Source organism: Nilaparvata lugens, chromosome 11, assembly GCF_014356525.2.
Source record: "Nilaparvata lugens isolate BPH chromosome 11, ASM1435652v1, whole genome shotgun sequence".
In the NCBI taxonomy this organism is placed as follows: domain Eukaryota; kingdom Metazoa; phylum Arthropoda; class Insecta; order Hemiptera; family Delphacidae; genus Nilaparvata; species Nilaparvata lugens.
In genome coordinates this window covers 40733434-40746525 of record NC_052514.1, presented here as the reverse complement: position 1 = coordinate 40746525, position 13092 = coordinate 40733434, and the positions used below count along the sequence as shown (strand labels likewise).

General features: G+C 35.4%; 2 protein-coding genes across 2 annotated transcripts in view; one reads left to right on the top strand and one right to left on the bottom strand.

Moving 5' to 3' along the window:
• Window positions 1–1272: 1272 nt before the first annotated feature.
• On the bottom strand, window positions 1273–3917 carry LOC120353489. The gene is made up of 3 exons (XM_039437308.1): window positions 3776–3917; window positions 2716–3094; window positions 1273–1336 (listed from the first exon to the last, which is right to left on the bottom strand). Exons 1-3 carry the CDS (start codon window positions 3915–3917, stop codon window positions 1273–1275), a joined length of 585 nt encoding a protein of 194 aa, XP_039293242.1.
• Window positions 3918–4583: 666 nt separating this feature from the next.
• LOC111045147 (ATP-dependent RNA helicase DDX24) overlaps window positions 4584–13092 on the top strand; it is a 40565-nt gene continuing 32056 nt past the window's right edge. The window contains exons 1-4 of the mRNA XM_022330460.2: window positions 4584–5368; window positions 6252–6390; window positions 9119–9351; window positions 11800–11936. Coding sequence (XP_022186152.2) covers window positions 4934–5368; window positions 6252–6390; window positions 9119–9351; window positions 11800–11936 — 944 coding nt within the window. The 5' untranslated portion in view covers window positions 4584–4933. The remainder of the gene's footprint in view (window positions 5369–6251; window positions 6391–9118; window positions 9352–11799; window positions 11937–13092) is intronic.

Sequence of the window (13092 nt, the reverse complement as noted above, 5' to 3'; positions counted from 1 at the left end):
CAATAATAGTCACGTAATTTTTAGAATTATATTTCGATATCAACCTCTCGATTCTATTCAACAATCGATAACAATGTCAGTAAAAATATCAATCAAAATCGATATCAAAAATATCGATACCTAACTGTCATCCTCAAATAATGTCGATAATCTGAGATCAACATAACCTCACTTTATTATAGCGATGTGCCAAACTGTTATTTCAGTGGAACAGTGACGTTTGGAACAGTTCCAGTTGAGGAACAGTGATTTTAACCTGCTTCGCTGGAACAACTGTTCCAATGAAGCAAGTAGTGCTCGCAATGCACTGCCTGCTTCGCCGAAACAACTTGCCAAGCACTATTTGTTCTGAACTAGAAAACTACACATTTTTTCGTAACAGAACAACATCAACATCTATTTGACTTTTAGGTTCTCGCAAAAATAGGCTTACAATTATTTGTGTGAACATACTGTTTACTTTATCATTTCTATCACTGCAGCCAAGAAGGCTAAAATTAAAGAATACTAGTAGGCCCCCTGGGCTGTAGAACTTGCTCATGAACTATAATTATTGTATTGATTTTCAAACCCACAGCTTGATGGCTTTTCCAAGTGAGATATAAACTGGAAACAATGTTCATATGGTATTAAAGAAATCATGCTACCTATTGGAAAATATAGCATAAAAACATTGGAAACGTTCAACACTATTTTGAGGATGTATAATTTTATCAATTTGTTTCTCTTGAACTACATTCTATGTGTGTGAGGATACTTTGGATATGGTATAATTATTTAGCCCAATATAGCTTTTGTAAATTCTTTCAATTTTCTGGATAGAAAATATCTTTGATTTCAATAAGAAAAGGCCTTTGCAATTTCAACAGAAATATATGCTGGAAGAGTTCAAAATTATTTCAAATTGATGATTTGAAAATTTGTAATTTAATTTTACAGAGAGAACTATAGTTCAGAAATAAAATACAGAAAAATTATATACACACAGTTCTTTATTATTAATTATTAATACAAATTAATTTGTATTATAACTTAAAAATAAAAAAAACTACAGTAACTTAGAATTTACTTTTAAAAATATCAACTTCTGCACCTTGCTAGCAGAAAGTCGGGAACGTCGATCATTCAGAATGTATCCAGTTTTGGAAAAAATCCTTTCACTAGGCACTGATGTAGCTACAATATTCAGCTTACTTTTCACTAGTTTTGCGAGGTTTGGGTAGACGGCCTCGTGATTCTTCCACCATTGCAAAGGATTTTCGGTCCTATGTATTACACCATCTTCCAAATATCGCTGAATCTCAACAATGGCAGCAGAATTTGCAGTTCCAGCAGGCTGCAAATTTGCAACGATAGTATCGAATTCATCCCAATACGAAAACTCACCTACATCACTAACTGACATTGATGTGGATGTAGACGGTTCAGGTTCCCTCAGTTGCCTCTTTTCACCAATTTCTTTAGTGAGCACTTCAGTTACAAACTTTTTCATTTGTTCAGCTGCATTTGGATTTGAAAATCCAAGCATCTTAAATCTCGGGTCTAAAAAGGTGCTCATTGCTATAGTCTTGCTAAATTCTATATTTTTGAAACGAGTGTCCAAACCATTTAAAAGTTCATTCACAACTTTTTTGATATTTTCATGGAAAGGCTGCTTGGTAAACTTCTTACACACTGATATGAGTCCACGAGTAAATATTATTGCTAGACTACCTGTGACAAAATTTTCACCACTCATTTCAACTGTTATACCTTCAAATGGTTTTAGAATTTTGCACAATTCCCCAGCAATTTTCCAGTCCTCAGGGGAGAGATGCGGTAACTCTTTATCAATCAAACCTAATGTACTACGAATAGCATCTTGTAATTCAACAAATCTTTCAATCATATAGTATGTAGAGTTCCACCTAGTCACCACATCTTGAATAATTTTTTTGGGATTGACACCGGAATTTTTTTGATATGCAATCAATTTTTCATATGCTGAAGAGCTACGTTTAAAAAAAGCAACAATTGTCTTTATTTTCTCGACAACAACTGACACATTCCGCATAGCATCATTTACAATAAGATTCAAAGTGTGTGCATAGCACCCAAAATGTTTCCACCCCAAGTCTACCAGTATAGCTTTTTTGATATTTGCTGCATTATCTGATACAGCTAGTAAAATTTTATTTTGTAAATTGAATTCAGAAACAATTCTTTTCAACTCACTAGCTAAATTACTGCTTGTATGAGATAATTCAAATTGAGAACACTCCAATAATGTAGACACCATATTATACTGTTCATCAATAAAATGTGCAGTAACTGCAATAAAGCTCTCATTATTTGAAGAGGTCCAACAATCGGTGGTCAAACAAACACTAGTTACACTTAGAAGCTTTTCTTTTACTCGTGTTTACGAGTTTGTGTTTCTTGAATAGTTCCAAATTTCTTAAATAACTCAATATTATTCGTTAAAAGTGGTAATTGAGTGGAATATTTCTAATTAATTTATCAATTTAAGCCATCTAAATTCAGAATTTATAGTTTTAATGTTTATTTTGGACCAAAATTTTTAAAAATTGTACACGTGAAATTCTAACCTTATCTTGGACTTTGTCACCTATAAATTTGGAAGAAAAATAGCACAAGGACTACCTTATTATTTTATCTTTTAATGTTATTACATTAGTGCTATTTGCATTGTAAATAAATACAAATACATAATACAAATTCAAACATTGTTCATATGCTGCAGGAACTAAGCTATTTGAAATCATTTTTCTGGTAGGAAGTATGTAAGATGGATTCATGGCTTCAGAATATTCTCTGAATCCTTCATCTTCAACTATAGAAAAAGGTTGGTAGTCCTTGGTGAACAGCTTTAAAAAAGACTGATCAATTTTCTTTTTTGATGACACTGTCATTTTTCTTGGTACAAAATTTGTTATTAAAGTTTGTGGTTTCTCCTGTACGCTTCTTGATGAAGATGGATTGGATCCAGATTCAGAAGTGAGAGGAATGGAAGTGGATGCTGATGCTGATCCAGATCCAGAAGTGAGAGGAATGGAAGTGGATGCTGATCCTGATGAAGTCCCAGCTTCTTCATCTGAAATGAATGTTCATAGTTAGACACACTGCAAACCACTTTCAAGTCCATCAAATCATAGTTAACTTATGAATTTTGTGAAATGTTTCAACAATAAATGGCAAAAGTGTCAAATACGGGCCCAGCTACCTGGAGGCAAATTTCCGGCTGCAATAGATTCAGCATGCTATTCTGATGACAAAATGACCAAATATAGCCGTCGCTTGCCTCTGGTTTTGAAAAAAATCGATTTTGAAATCACCAACTTTTCATGCTATTTCCCCATAAGAACTCACACTGACGTGTCAAAAATATGAAATAGAACTTGGTAGAGAAGAAAATGGAACAGAAAAACTTGACAGTCATAGAATCTGACAGTCCCTGCCACAATTCTAGCCTTCTAGCGAGGTTAGGTTAGGTTTGCTTAGGTTTGGGCATGCCTTCAAACAAGATGACTCATCTTGATGGCCCTGTATTTAAGATGGCCCTGCTTTGACACATCATCATATGTTCTTATGGGGTAATAGCATGTAAAAATGGTGATTTCAAAATAGATTTATTTCAAAACCAGAGGCGAGCGACGGCTATATTTGGTCATTTCGTCATCAGAATAGCATGCTGAATCTATTGCAGCCGGAAATTTGCATCCAGGTAGCTGGGCCCGTATTCCACATTTACACCCAATAAATGAATTTAACATACCAGTAACTGGAGCTGAAGGCCCTGTAGATGCTGAGTCGAGCCTACTGCAACCTAAACCTACATTGCTCAATTGCACAGTTGGGTGCTTTCGTTCCATGTGCTTCTTCAAGTTCGTAATTGAAGATTTGTACGATAATGTCATGCTGCAGATGTCACATTTTGCACTTTTATCTTTTTCACTTGTAACAGTGAAATAACTCCAAATGGAGCTTTTCAAACGTTTACTCATACTCGAATTTCACCTCAATTGACTAAACACACGTTTCACCAAAATATAAAAATACAGGAAACAGGAAGAAGCAAGGAACAAGCAAGCAACGCTGAAACAGAAAACAACTCAGAACTCAAAGCTGATCACGGAACAGAACAGATTGACATGTTCCAGGTTTCAAATTTGTTCCACTTTCCACTCATTTTCATGTAGCGGTGAAACCAAAGACCTTAAAGAGATATAGACCCACAATGCCTATGTCTTCCCAATGATAGCTCTTACTTGAAATTGAAGGCCGCCATTGGGGTAGCACGAGTATTATATCTATATATATTTGTAATAAAATAGATCACAAAGGCATTGGTGGCATTGGTATGTAATAATCTTATGGGTTGCCCCCTCAATGGCGGATTTCAATTTCAAGTACGACACTAGTGCTGTATGTGAGTCTATGCATCTTTAAGGTCTTTGGGTGAAACGGCAAAACAGTGGAACAACTGGAACAGCATTTTCATTGGAACTGTTACATGAAACAACTGTTCCAGAGCCGAAGCAGTGACAAAGTAACAGGTCTGCGATTTCTAGCCCATCTCTACTTTATTATACCTTATTACCGTGCTGTAACCTCACTTTCATTTTCACGTGGTTATGGCTTTATTATCGTGAAATATTGTGTTCAGTTAGTAGGAATTTCCAAGTGTTAAGTTTTTATAGAGTTAGTTGTGATTAAATTGTTTTTCGATCACATTTACTTAGCAAAGTACAAGTGATTTACACTGTAAAGTGTAAAAACGTCTACAAACTACAATCAAACCTAGCCTGCCGTTGCTCTTTGTATTATATTAATGTTTTTCTTGAAACATAAGTTAACTTTTTATATGTTTAGATTATAGAACTTATAATATTTTCGTTTCAGAAATAAATAGTGCTTTTCAGTATAATCTACAATGGTTAAAGTGAAAACTAATGGCAAAAGCCTTTCATGGAAGCCAGTAGAGATTGACGGCAGTCTTTTCACTGAGGGTGGTTGTGAGGGACTTGTCGGAATAGAGGAGTTGACTGACTATGAATTAACCGAAGATAATGAAGTGATCGATAAAAGTTCAAACCTCAAACAGAAGAAGGTTAAAAAAGGTAAAATAGACAAGAAAAAGAAAATCAAAGTCAAATCTAAGAACATTGTCATAGGCTCAAATACATTTACAGTAACACACAGTGAAGATAATGATGAGATGGAAAGCGTAGAAATCTTGAGCGAGTCGAAAGATACTTCAAAAACTTTTCCTGAAGAAAGCTTTTACCCTTGGTCTAATATTCATGTTCCAAAAGTTATTGCTAAATCGTTATTGGAAGAAGGATTTTGTGAGCCGACTGAGATCCAGGTATGCCTAATTTTTTTTATTCTCAAATTTTTTTAGCTTAGGCCTAGTCCATCAAATTCAATTTTGTCGCTCATGTCATACTTCTATCATAATTATTTATTCAGCTACTACGATTCCTACTCATCTTAATAGAAGGAGGCCAAAATATAGTGTGGTTCCTTATAATGGCAGTGGAAAACAGGAAATACTTATTCTGTATCCTTCTGTAGAGGATAGCTTATACTGGTATATATACGCCCATCTAATGTAATATCAACTGTTCATTATTGTTAAAAATAATTAAATTATAAAATATAATTACATTTTAATTGTCACACAGATTAAATAATACATTTTCAATTTCTCATGATTGAGTTAGAATATTTTGTTATTTAAATATATTTCTACATTGTAAGCGAACAATCTGGCAACATTGCGGAAATAGAAAAGGATAACGCTATCTGCTTTGTCATATGATAGACAAGTTTAGCAACACCTATGTTCCAATGTTATACAAATACTGTCATAACGTGAAGCTCACTATGAATAGTACTATGGCTCGGTTGCACAACAGCCGGTCAAATTTTAACCGTGATTAATTCCACGAGAACCAATCAGAGAAGGTGTTGAATGATGAGGATATGAGAAGGCGTTGAATGATGAGGATACCAGAAGTAAGAACGATAAGTAAATAAGTAAGCGTTTTTGGTTCTCGTGAAATTAATCAAGGTTAAATTTAACCGGCTGTTGTGCAACCAGGCCTATGAGTCTCACCTCTTAACCAAAGCCTACGCAGCTTCATTTATAGGGTTTACAAAAGAAATATACTTTACGAAAACTGTAATTGAAATTATTATATTTAGGCTAAATTGGATTTTTTTTACTTTTTATTTATTATTTCCAGTTGAATTGTATTCCTCCAGCTCTAAAAGGCCGCAAAGATATTCTGGGAGCTGCGGAAACTGGTAGTGGCAAAACTCTCGCCTTTGGAATCCCAATATTGTACGGCATAATCAAGCAGAAGGAGAAGGAACAAAATCAAGGTAAACAATCCAATAAAAACATTATAGTTTGGAGAAAATATAGCATAAGATATCTCATGGTATACGGTGTTTAAGCTACAAATTTCTTTGTTAACTCAAGCCGATAATCTTAGCAGTTTTTAGTATTAGTAATGTGATGTTAAGGCTGTGCAAAGACTAAAAATAAACTTTCTACTGGTGATATTTTTCTCAAGTTTTCGATTTTTCTATCATCAAGCTATCAAAATAAAAAAGTTTTCTCAGGAAAACATTTTTTCCGATTATTACTTTTTGAAATATGTGCGCCTAAAGTTTAAGTTTTTTGGGCAGAAAATTTCAAATTCGGTAAGAGATATACCTATCCATGAGATTTAGAGGATAAATTCTTCATGGTATTGTTGATTGAATAAAACAAAAAAATTTCGAAATTATCAATTTTGAGAAAGTTATTCAATTTATCAAAAATAACTCAACTAGAAGCTATTTTTGGTCATTTTTAATATATTGAATAACTTCATTGAATAACAGAAATTGATATTTTCAGAAATTTTTTGTTTTATTCAATCAACAATACCATGAAGAATTTAATAGATTTATCTCTCACCGAATTGAAAATGTTCTGTCCCAAAAATTTAAACTTCAGGCGCTCATATCTCAAAAAGCAATGATCGGAAAAAATGTTTTCCTGAGAAAAATTTTTCATTTTGATATTCAAATCAAAAAACTTTGAAAAGTATCACCAGTAGAAAGTTAATTATTAGCCTTTGCACAGCCTTAATGGTTTCTCATACTGTGCCGTTCTTACACTCTCACCCGGTCAAAACAAAAATAATTTACAGTAGTCGACAGTTATCTGCTTCAGTTAACAAAGAATTAGTTTCAAATTTGGAACATAAATGCCATGTGATATTTTCATAACCACATTTTCTCTATGCCTATAGTAAATTGAATCGTATCGCTTTCGTTGGTGGGGAGTCCACCTTGCCTGAATATATAATTTAAGCCGTCAATGAGCCTTATGACTGTCATACTTTAGCCGGGACCGACACTTTTTCGTGTCCATCCGACAACACGGGAGTGACCTGGTCAAAAATATCTAGTGATGAGCGGGTTTAAACCCGGGATCTCTAGGCTTCTACACAAACACTACTAAAACATGGATCACTCCTTAATAGTCTATGTGCCGGTTGCACAACAGCCGGTTAAATTCTAACCGTGATTAATTTCACGAGAACCAATCAGAGAAGGCGTTTTTGAAAAGACTGCTTCCCTGATTGGTTCCCGTGGAATTAATCACGGTTAAAATTTAACCGGCTGTTGTGCAAACGGGCCCATGTGTTTTTGAACTTGTAAATAGTATGCAAACCATGTTTTCCCTGTTTCTACCTATGTGAGTGATTTAATGTACCAATAATAATAATAATTATTAAACTAAATTTATCTATTTATTTTATCATTATTGAGCAAATGTAGTGTATTATTTATTTTAATCTGTATATTCGTACCAGTTTTATTATTATTATGAGGTTCACGTTATAATGGCAGTGGAGAAAGATAGGAGATCAGCGTTGCCGATTCTCTGCCTTGCCTTCTATAGAAGATAGCATAGCTATAGTTTTCATAAAATAAGTTGAGACTTGGCCCGCAATCTGAAAAAATACAGTGTTTTCAAATTGTCTAAAATTGCAACTTTCTCAAATTCCTTTTTTAACTACAGAATTGGATGTAGAATATAATAATAATAATAATACTGAGTGTGATGCCCACAGAAGCTCATAGGCTTGTGCGTGGGTAATGAGTGAGAGGGATGATGATGAGAGATGACGACTACTTTAGGTAGTAGGAATATTATTCCCGATGTCCAAATAGTGATGGAAAAGTTTCAGGGTTGAAGGATTAAAATGAAAATTAAATTCCTTGATGAAATTGGAAACATCGCAAATAGTTATTTGTGCAACTAGTGCGCAAAGTGACAGTTTGCTGCACCGAAAGAAACGTTTACGCCCGAGCCGTAGGCGAGGGCGGAATGGTTTCTTGAGTGCAGCAGAGGAACTTTGCGCACGTATTTCACATTAAGTTTTTCCTACAGTTACCATTGAATATGAAAAGTGGGTAATTATGGGTAAAATTGCCTGAAATGCATCAAATGTTTTTCTGTGTAATTTTATTATTGATAAAAACCTTAATCCTAAAATCCTAAAGTCCTCGTTGTCCTTGGTTATAATATATAATGAATAATAATTAGCGCGTTGTGCTTGGTTGCACGTCTGCTCACTATAGCAGCCACAGCAGTCACTGTTACCAACTTCATTTTGATTTTGCTGCACTGTTGCTCCATATAACCTACTAAGTATTTTGTGTTGCCATGTTGCAAATCTGGAGTGCAGAAAAATTTTTCCCGCACTAGAGCGGAAAAGTGATTCTTTGCGTTCTGTAATCAGTGCAGCAATGGCCACTTTTCAACGTAACTGTAGGAAAATTATATATTCCTTGATGAAACTGGAAACATCGCAAAAATATGTTTTTTCTTTTGAATATCACTTCTCTCAGAAGTATGGGATGTCGTTATGAGTAAAAATTTAATATCAAAATAACGGGGACAATGTTTCCTTTCTATTGGTGTCCGGATAAATTTTTATCCGATCTTTTGTTATTTCTCAATTAATGATTATGTTCGTCAATGTCGTTTACATTTCGAGCAGAAAACATGAAATTTTTGTCATGATTGAAACCTTTTTGTTGACATCAGATGACATTGAAATGGACGAGGAAGAGGAAGAAGAAGAAGAAGAGGAGGTGATTGACGAATCGACGAACGGTCTGGGGTGTGTGAAAGTGATGAACCTGGGTGCTGATGCAGCCAGTGGTGCCAAAGGCTTGTGCCAGTGTAGACCTCTCGCTCTGGTGCTAACTCCCACCCGAGAGTTGGCAATGCAGATTAACAAGCATCTTTTGGTGGCGGCTAGGTATACTGGCATCAAGGTAAATAAGGAAAATTATTATTTAATTGATCATCTAGGATTAATACATGCAAATAGGATTAAACTGTAACTGATATATTTATTAGTCATTAAACTATATTTTAATGTTATCATAGAGAAATGATAGCATAAGGAGATATCCCATGGCAAAGGGCGTTTATGTCGCAACTTTTACTGTTATCCCAAGCCGATAGTTCACGTAGTTCTTTCCCATGCAGCTGTGTGACGCTGGTAGTCTCTCAAATTGTGCCGTTCATACACTCTCACCCCAACAAAACAGTAAAAATTGACAATAATCGACAGTAATCTACTTGAGATAACAGTAAAAGTTGCGACATAAATTCCCTAAACCATGGGATATCCACTTACGCTATCGTTTCTCTATGATGTTATCAAGTCGAAAGTTTTCCTCATCCGTCTATAGTGAGATCCTCGTTATAATGGCAGTGGAGAAAGATAGGAGAAAAATGTTGCCGATCCTCTGTCTTGTCAATGCTTTTATATACGGTAATTGATACAGGTTTATTGATGTAATATTAATGGTTCATTCTCGTTTAAAATAATCAATTATATTTTATAAGGCAAGAAATCATATTTTTCAATAATTTCATGGTGAATTTTCATAATTTATTAAGATGAAATATTTTGTTAATTAATTATTAATTTTTCATTATTAAAAGACTATCTGGCAACAGAACAAAGCGAGAAAGAGATAGAGTTATCCGCTTTGTTGAATGATAGACAAGGATAGCACTACTATTGCTAATCAAACACTGCCATTATAACGTGGACTTCACTATAGCCATGGCCTGGACCCCTGGCTGAATCATCCAGAAATAAGACCAGGGACCTGTTGCATGAGCAAATACAAGATAATATTCTTGTAATTTACTATTCTAATAACAAGATTATCACCAATATTTTTAGTTTGTATTTTCTCATGTAATAGGCAAAAATTCCTCGACCCTAGCTGAACTTCTGTGTGCCAAATTTGAACAATATTTGCTTATTAGTTCTTGAAAAAGCTGAGAAAAGGCTAGAGAGAACGCAAATTTTTGTCGTATCTTTGATTTTTTTACAAGTGAGCCTCTAGAATATAACATTGGAAGCATACGAAACTAAACTGAATAAGTATAATGAAAATAAAAATCTCAGTACCCTTTTTTGAAATATTTTATCACTACATGTTTCGGACATTTATTCCATTTTCAAGTGATATGAAATAAATAAATTCAATACTACTGGAAGATTTCATATCACTTGAAAATGGCATAAATGTCCGAAACATGTAGTGATAAAATATTTCAAAAAAAGGGTACTGAGATTTTTATTTTCTTTATATTTATATTACAAGTAGCCCTATACAGAAAAGAGATAAATAAACTGAATAAGATCTTGGTGAATCAGTGAATGGATCATTGCCATTTTGCTTATACTGAGTGGCGCAAAAAGAATAGTCGGATTTGATCTGCATAATTGTAGAAGAGGGAGTGGGAGAGTGACCGTCAACGGCCGTCAGTACGTCGGCCTTAGCATTCAGTTACCTTCTGTGTTGTGGGGGGGGGAGCTTTGAGTCGATCATCGTACTCAAGAATGTGTTGAAAACCAGAATTCACCCACAGTATCCATGCTTGTCGTAGGAGGCGACTAAAATGGACCTCAAGGCAACTCCAGAAGTTGCCTTGCCTTCAAACCCACGGGATCTGCCCCATCAGGGCAGTTTCGGAGGGGAAAAAGAAAAACCCAAGAGACCAGAGATGGGCGAAACTCCAGGCACAAATGTGGGTCAAGAGGCTGAGTCGACGGTGGCCGGGCACCGGGCCCCCTAGAGGCATTTTGGCGTCCCCTTTCTCAGCGGAAGGACCTACAAAAAGGCCACGAGTGGAACTCACGTAGGTCATGAGTTTGTAGGTGGAGAGGCCAAAACTCACCACTGCTCAAAGAAGGGCAGTCTCAAATTCAGGTAAAACATCTTGGGAAAGATGAGGCGAAGTTTCGGAGGGGCAAAAAAACCAAGAGACCAGTGATGGGTGAAAAACCAGGCACAAATGTGGGTCAAGAGGCTGAGTCAAGGGTGGCCGGGCGCCCTAGAGGGAACTTGGCCGCCCCTTCTTCAGCGGAAGGACCTACAAAGTAGGCCAGGATTGGAACTTACGTAGGTCACGAGGACTAATCAGTCTGAAGAGACAGCCAAGCATATCACTCTGGATTGCAACCAGGTGATGAATGGAATGCTAGTATAGAGACAAACTCGTGGCTCTTGTAAAGGACACAGGTATTGGTTTGCCTAACTAACATACTACTTGGGAACACAATAAGCTTCGGTTGACGTGTGGGGTTCTTTGAACCTTTGGATCCTTTAATCCGTCCCTTAAAAATCAATAACATGTATAAATTTATAAAAAAAGGTTTTATTTATTAATTTTTAATTTCCGTTTCTAATTTTAAGGTTGCAGTTTTGGTGGGTGGTATGTCAGTTGAGAAGCAGAGGCGCCTCCTGCGGCGATTGCCGGAAATAGTGGTTGCTACTCCGGGCCGCCTCTGGGATCTGGTCACAAATGGCGAAATTGGCGTCAACAATGTCAGGTAAACTATTTACAAACAATTTGTAAAGCTTTTTTGTATTTTGTTTTTTAGAAAATTAGTAAATCAATTTCTAAAAAATAATAAATAGACTATAGTGAGGTCAACCTTATAATGGCAGTGGAGAAAGATAGTAGAAAAACGAAAAAATAATCAGTCATATTCTATTAAGCAATAAATTATATTTTTCAATAATTTCATGATAAAGATGCAATATTTTGTTAATTGATAACTGATTTTACATTGTTAAAAGACGATCTGGCAACAGAGCAAAACGAGGAAGAGATAGCGCTATCCGCATTTTCGAATGATAGACAAGGATAGCAATACCATTGTCAATCAAACACTGCCATTATAACGTGAAGCTCACCATAGTTGAAAGTGAGGTCCACGTTGTAAAGGCAGTATTTGATTAGCATTGGTGTCGCTATCCTTGTCTATCATTCGACAAAGCAGATAGCGATGTCCTTTCCCAACTCGAATCTTTGCCTTAACTCAAACCTCTACAGTGAGGTCCACGTTATAAAGGCAGTATTTGATTAACATTGGTGTTGCTATCCTTGTCTATCATTCGACAAAGAAAGCGCTATCCTTTTCCAGGTCCGAAAGTTCCCAGATCGTTTTTAACAATGTTGCTTAACAAAATTTCAATTATAAAAATGTATTATTCAATCATTAAAAATATGTTTTCCTCCACCTACTGCCTAAAGTACTTACTTCACTCCCTGAAACATAATACTAAAGTGTCACTTTTTCGCTCTCGGTAGGAAAGAACAGAAAAACTCCCTAGGGAGGAAAAGTGACTCCATTTAAATAACATGGGAAGCATCTCTATTTTAAAAACTTACATGGTAATAGGTTAGAAGGTCTAAGCTCAGATGAGAAAGCATAATAGAGGTGTCTGTCATTGAGTCAACTGAATTCAATACCACAACCAGAAATTTGATCAACTCATGAAATATATGTTTGAATGATATTATATTCTTAATATTAGTAGACGATAAAAATTTATACAATTTTAAAAATATTTTATTCTATTCAAAATACCAGCCAACAAATATTTTTGATCTGCAATTCAAATCTGATCCGCGTGATCTGGAGTCAGCCATTTTTGGTAGCTGCCCAGCTGATATAATTGTTACAACTTTTGCCAATAGAT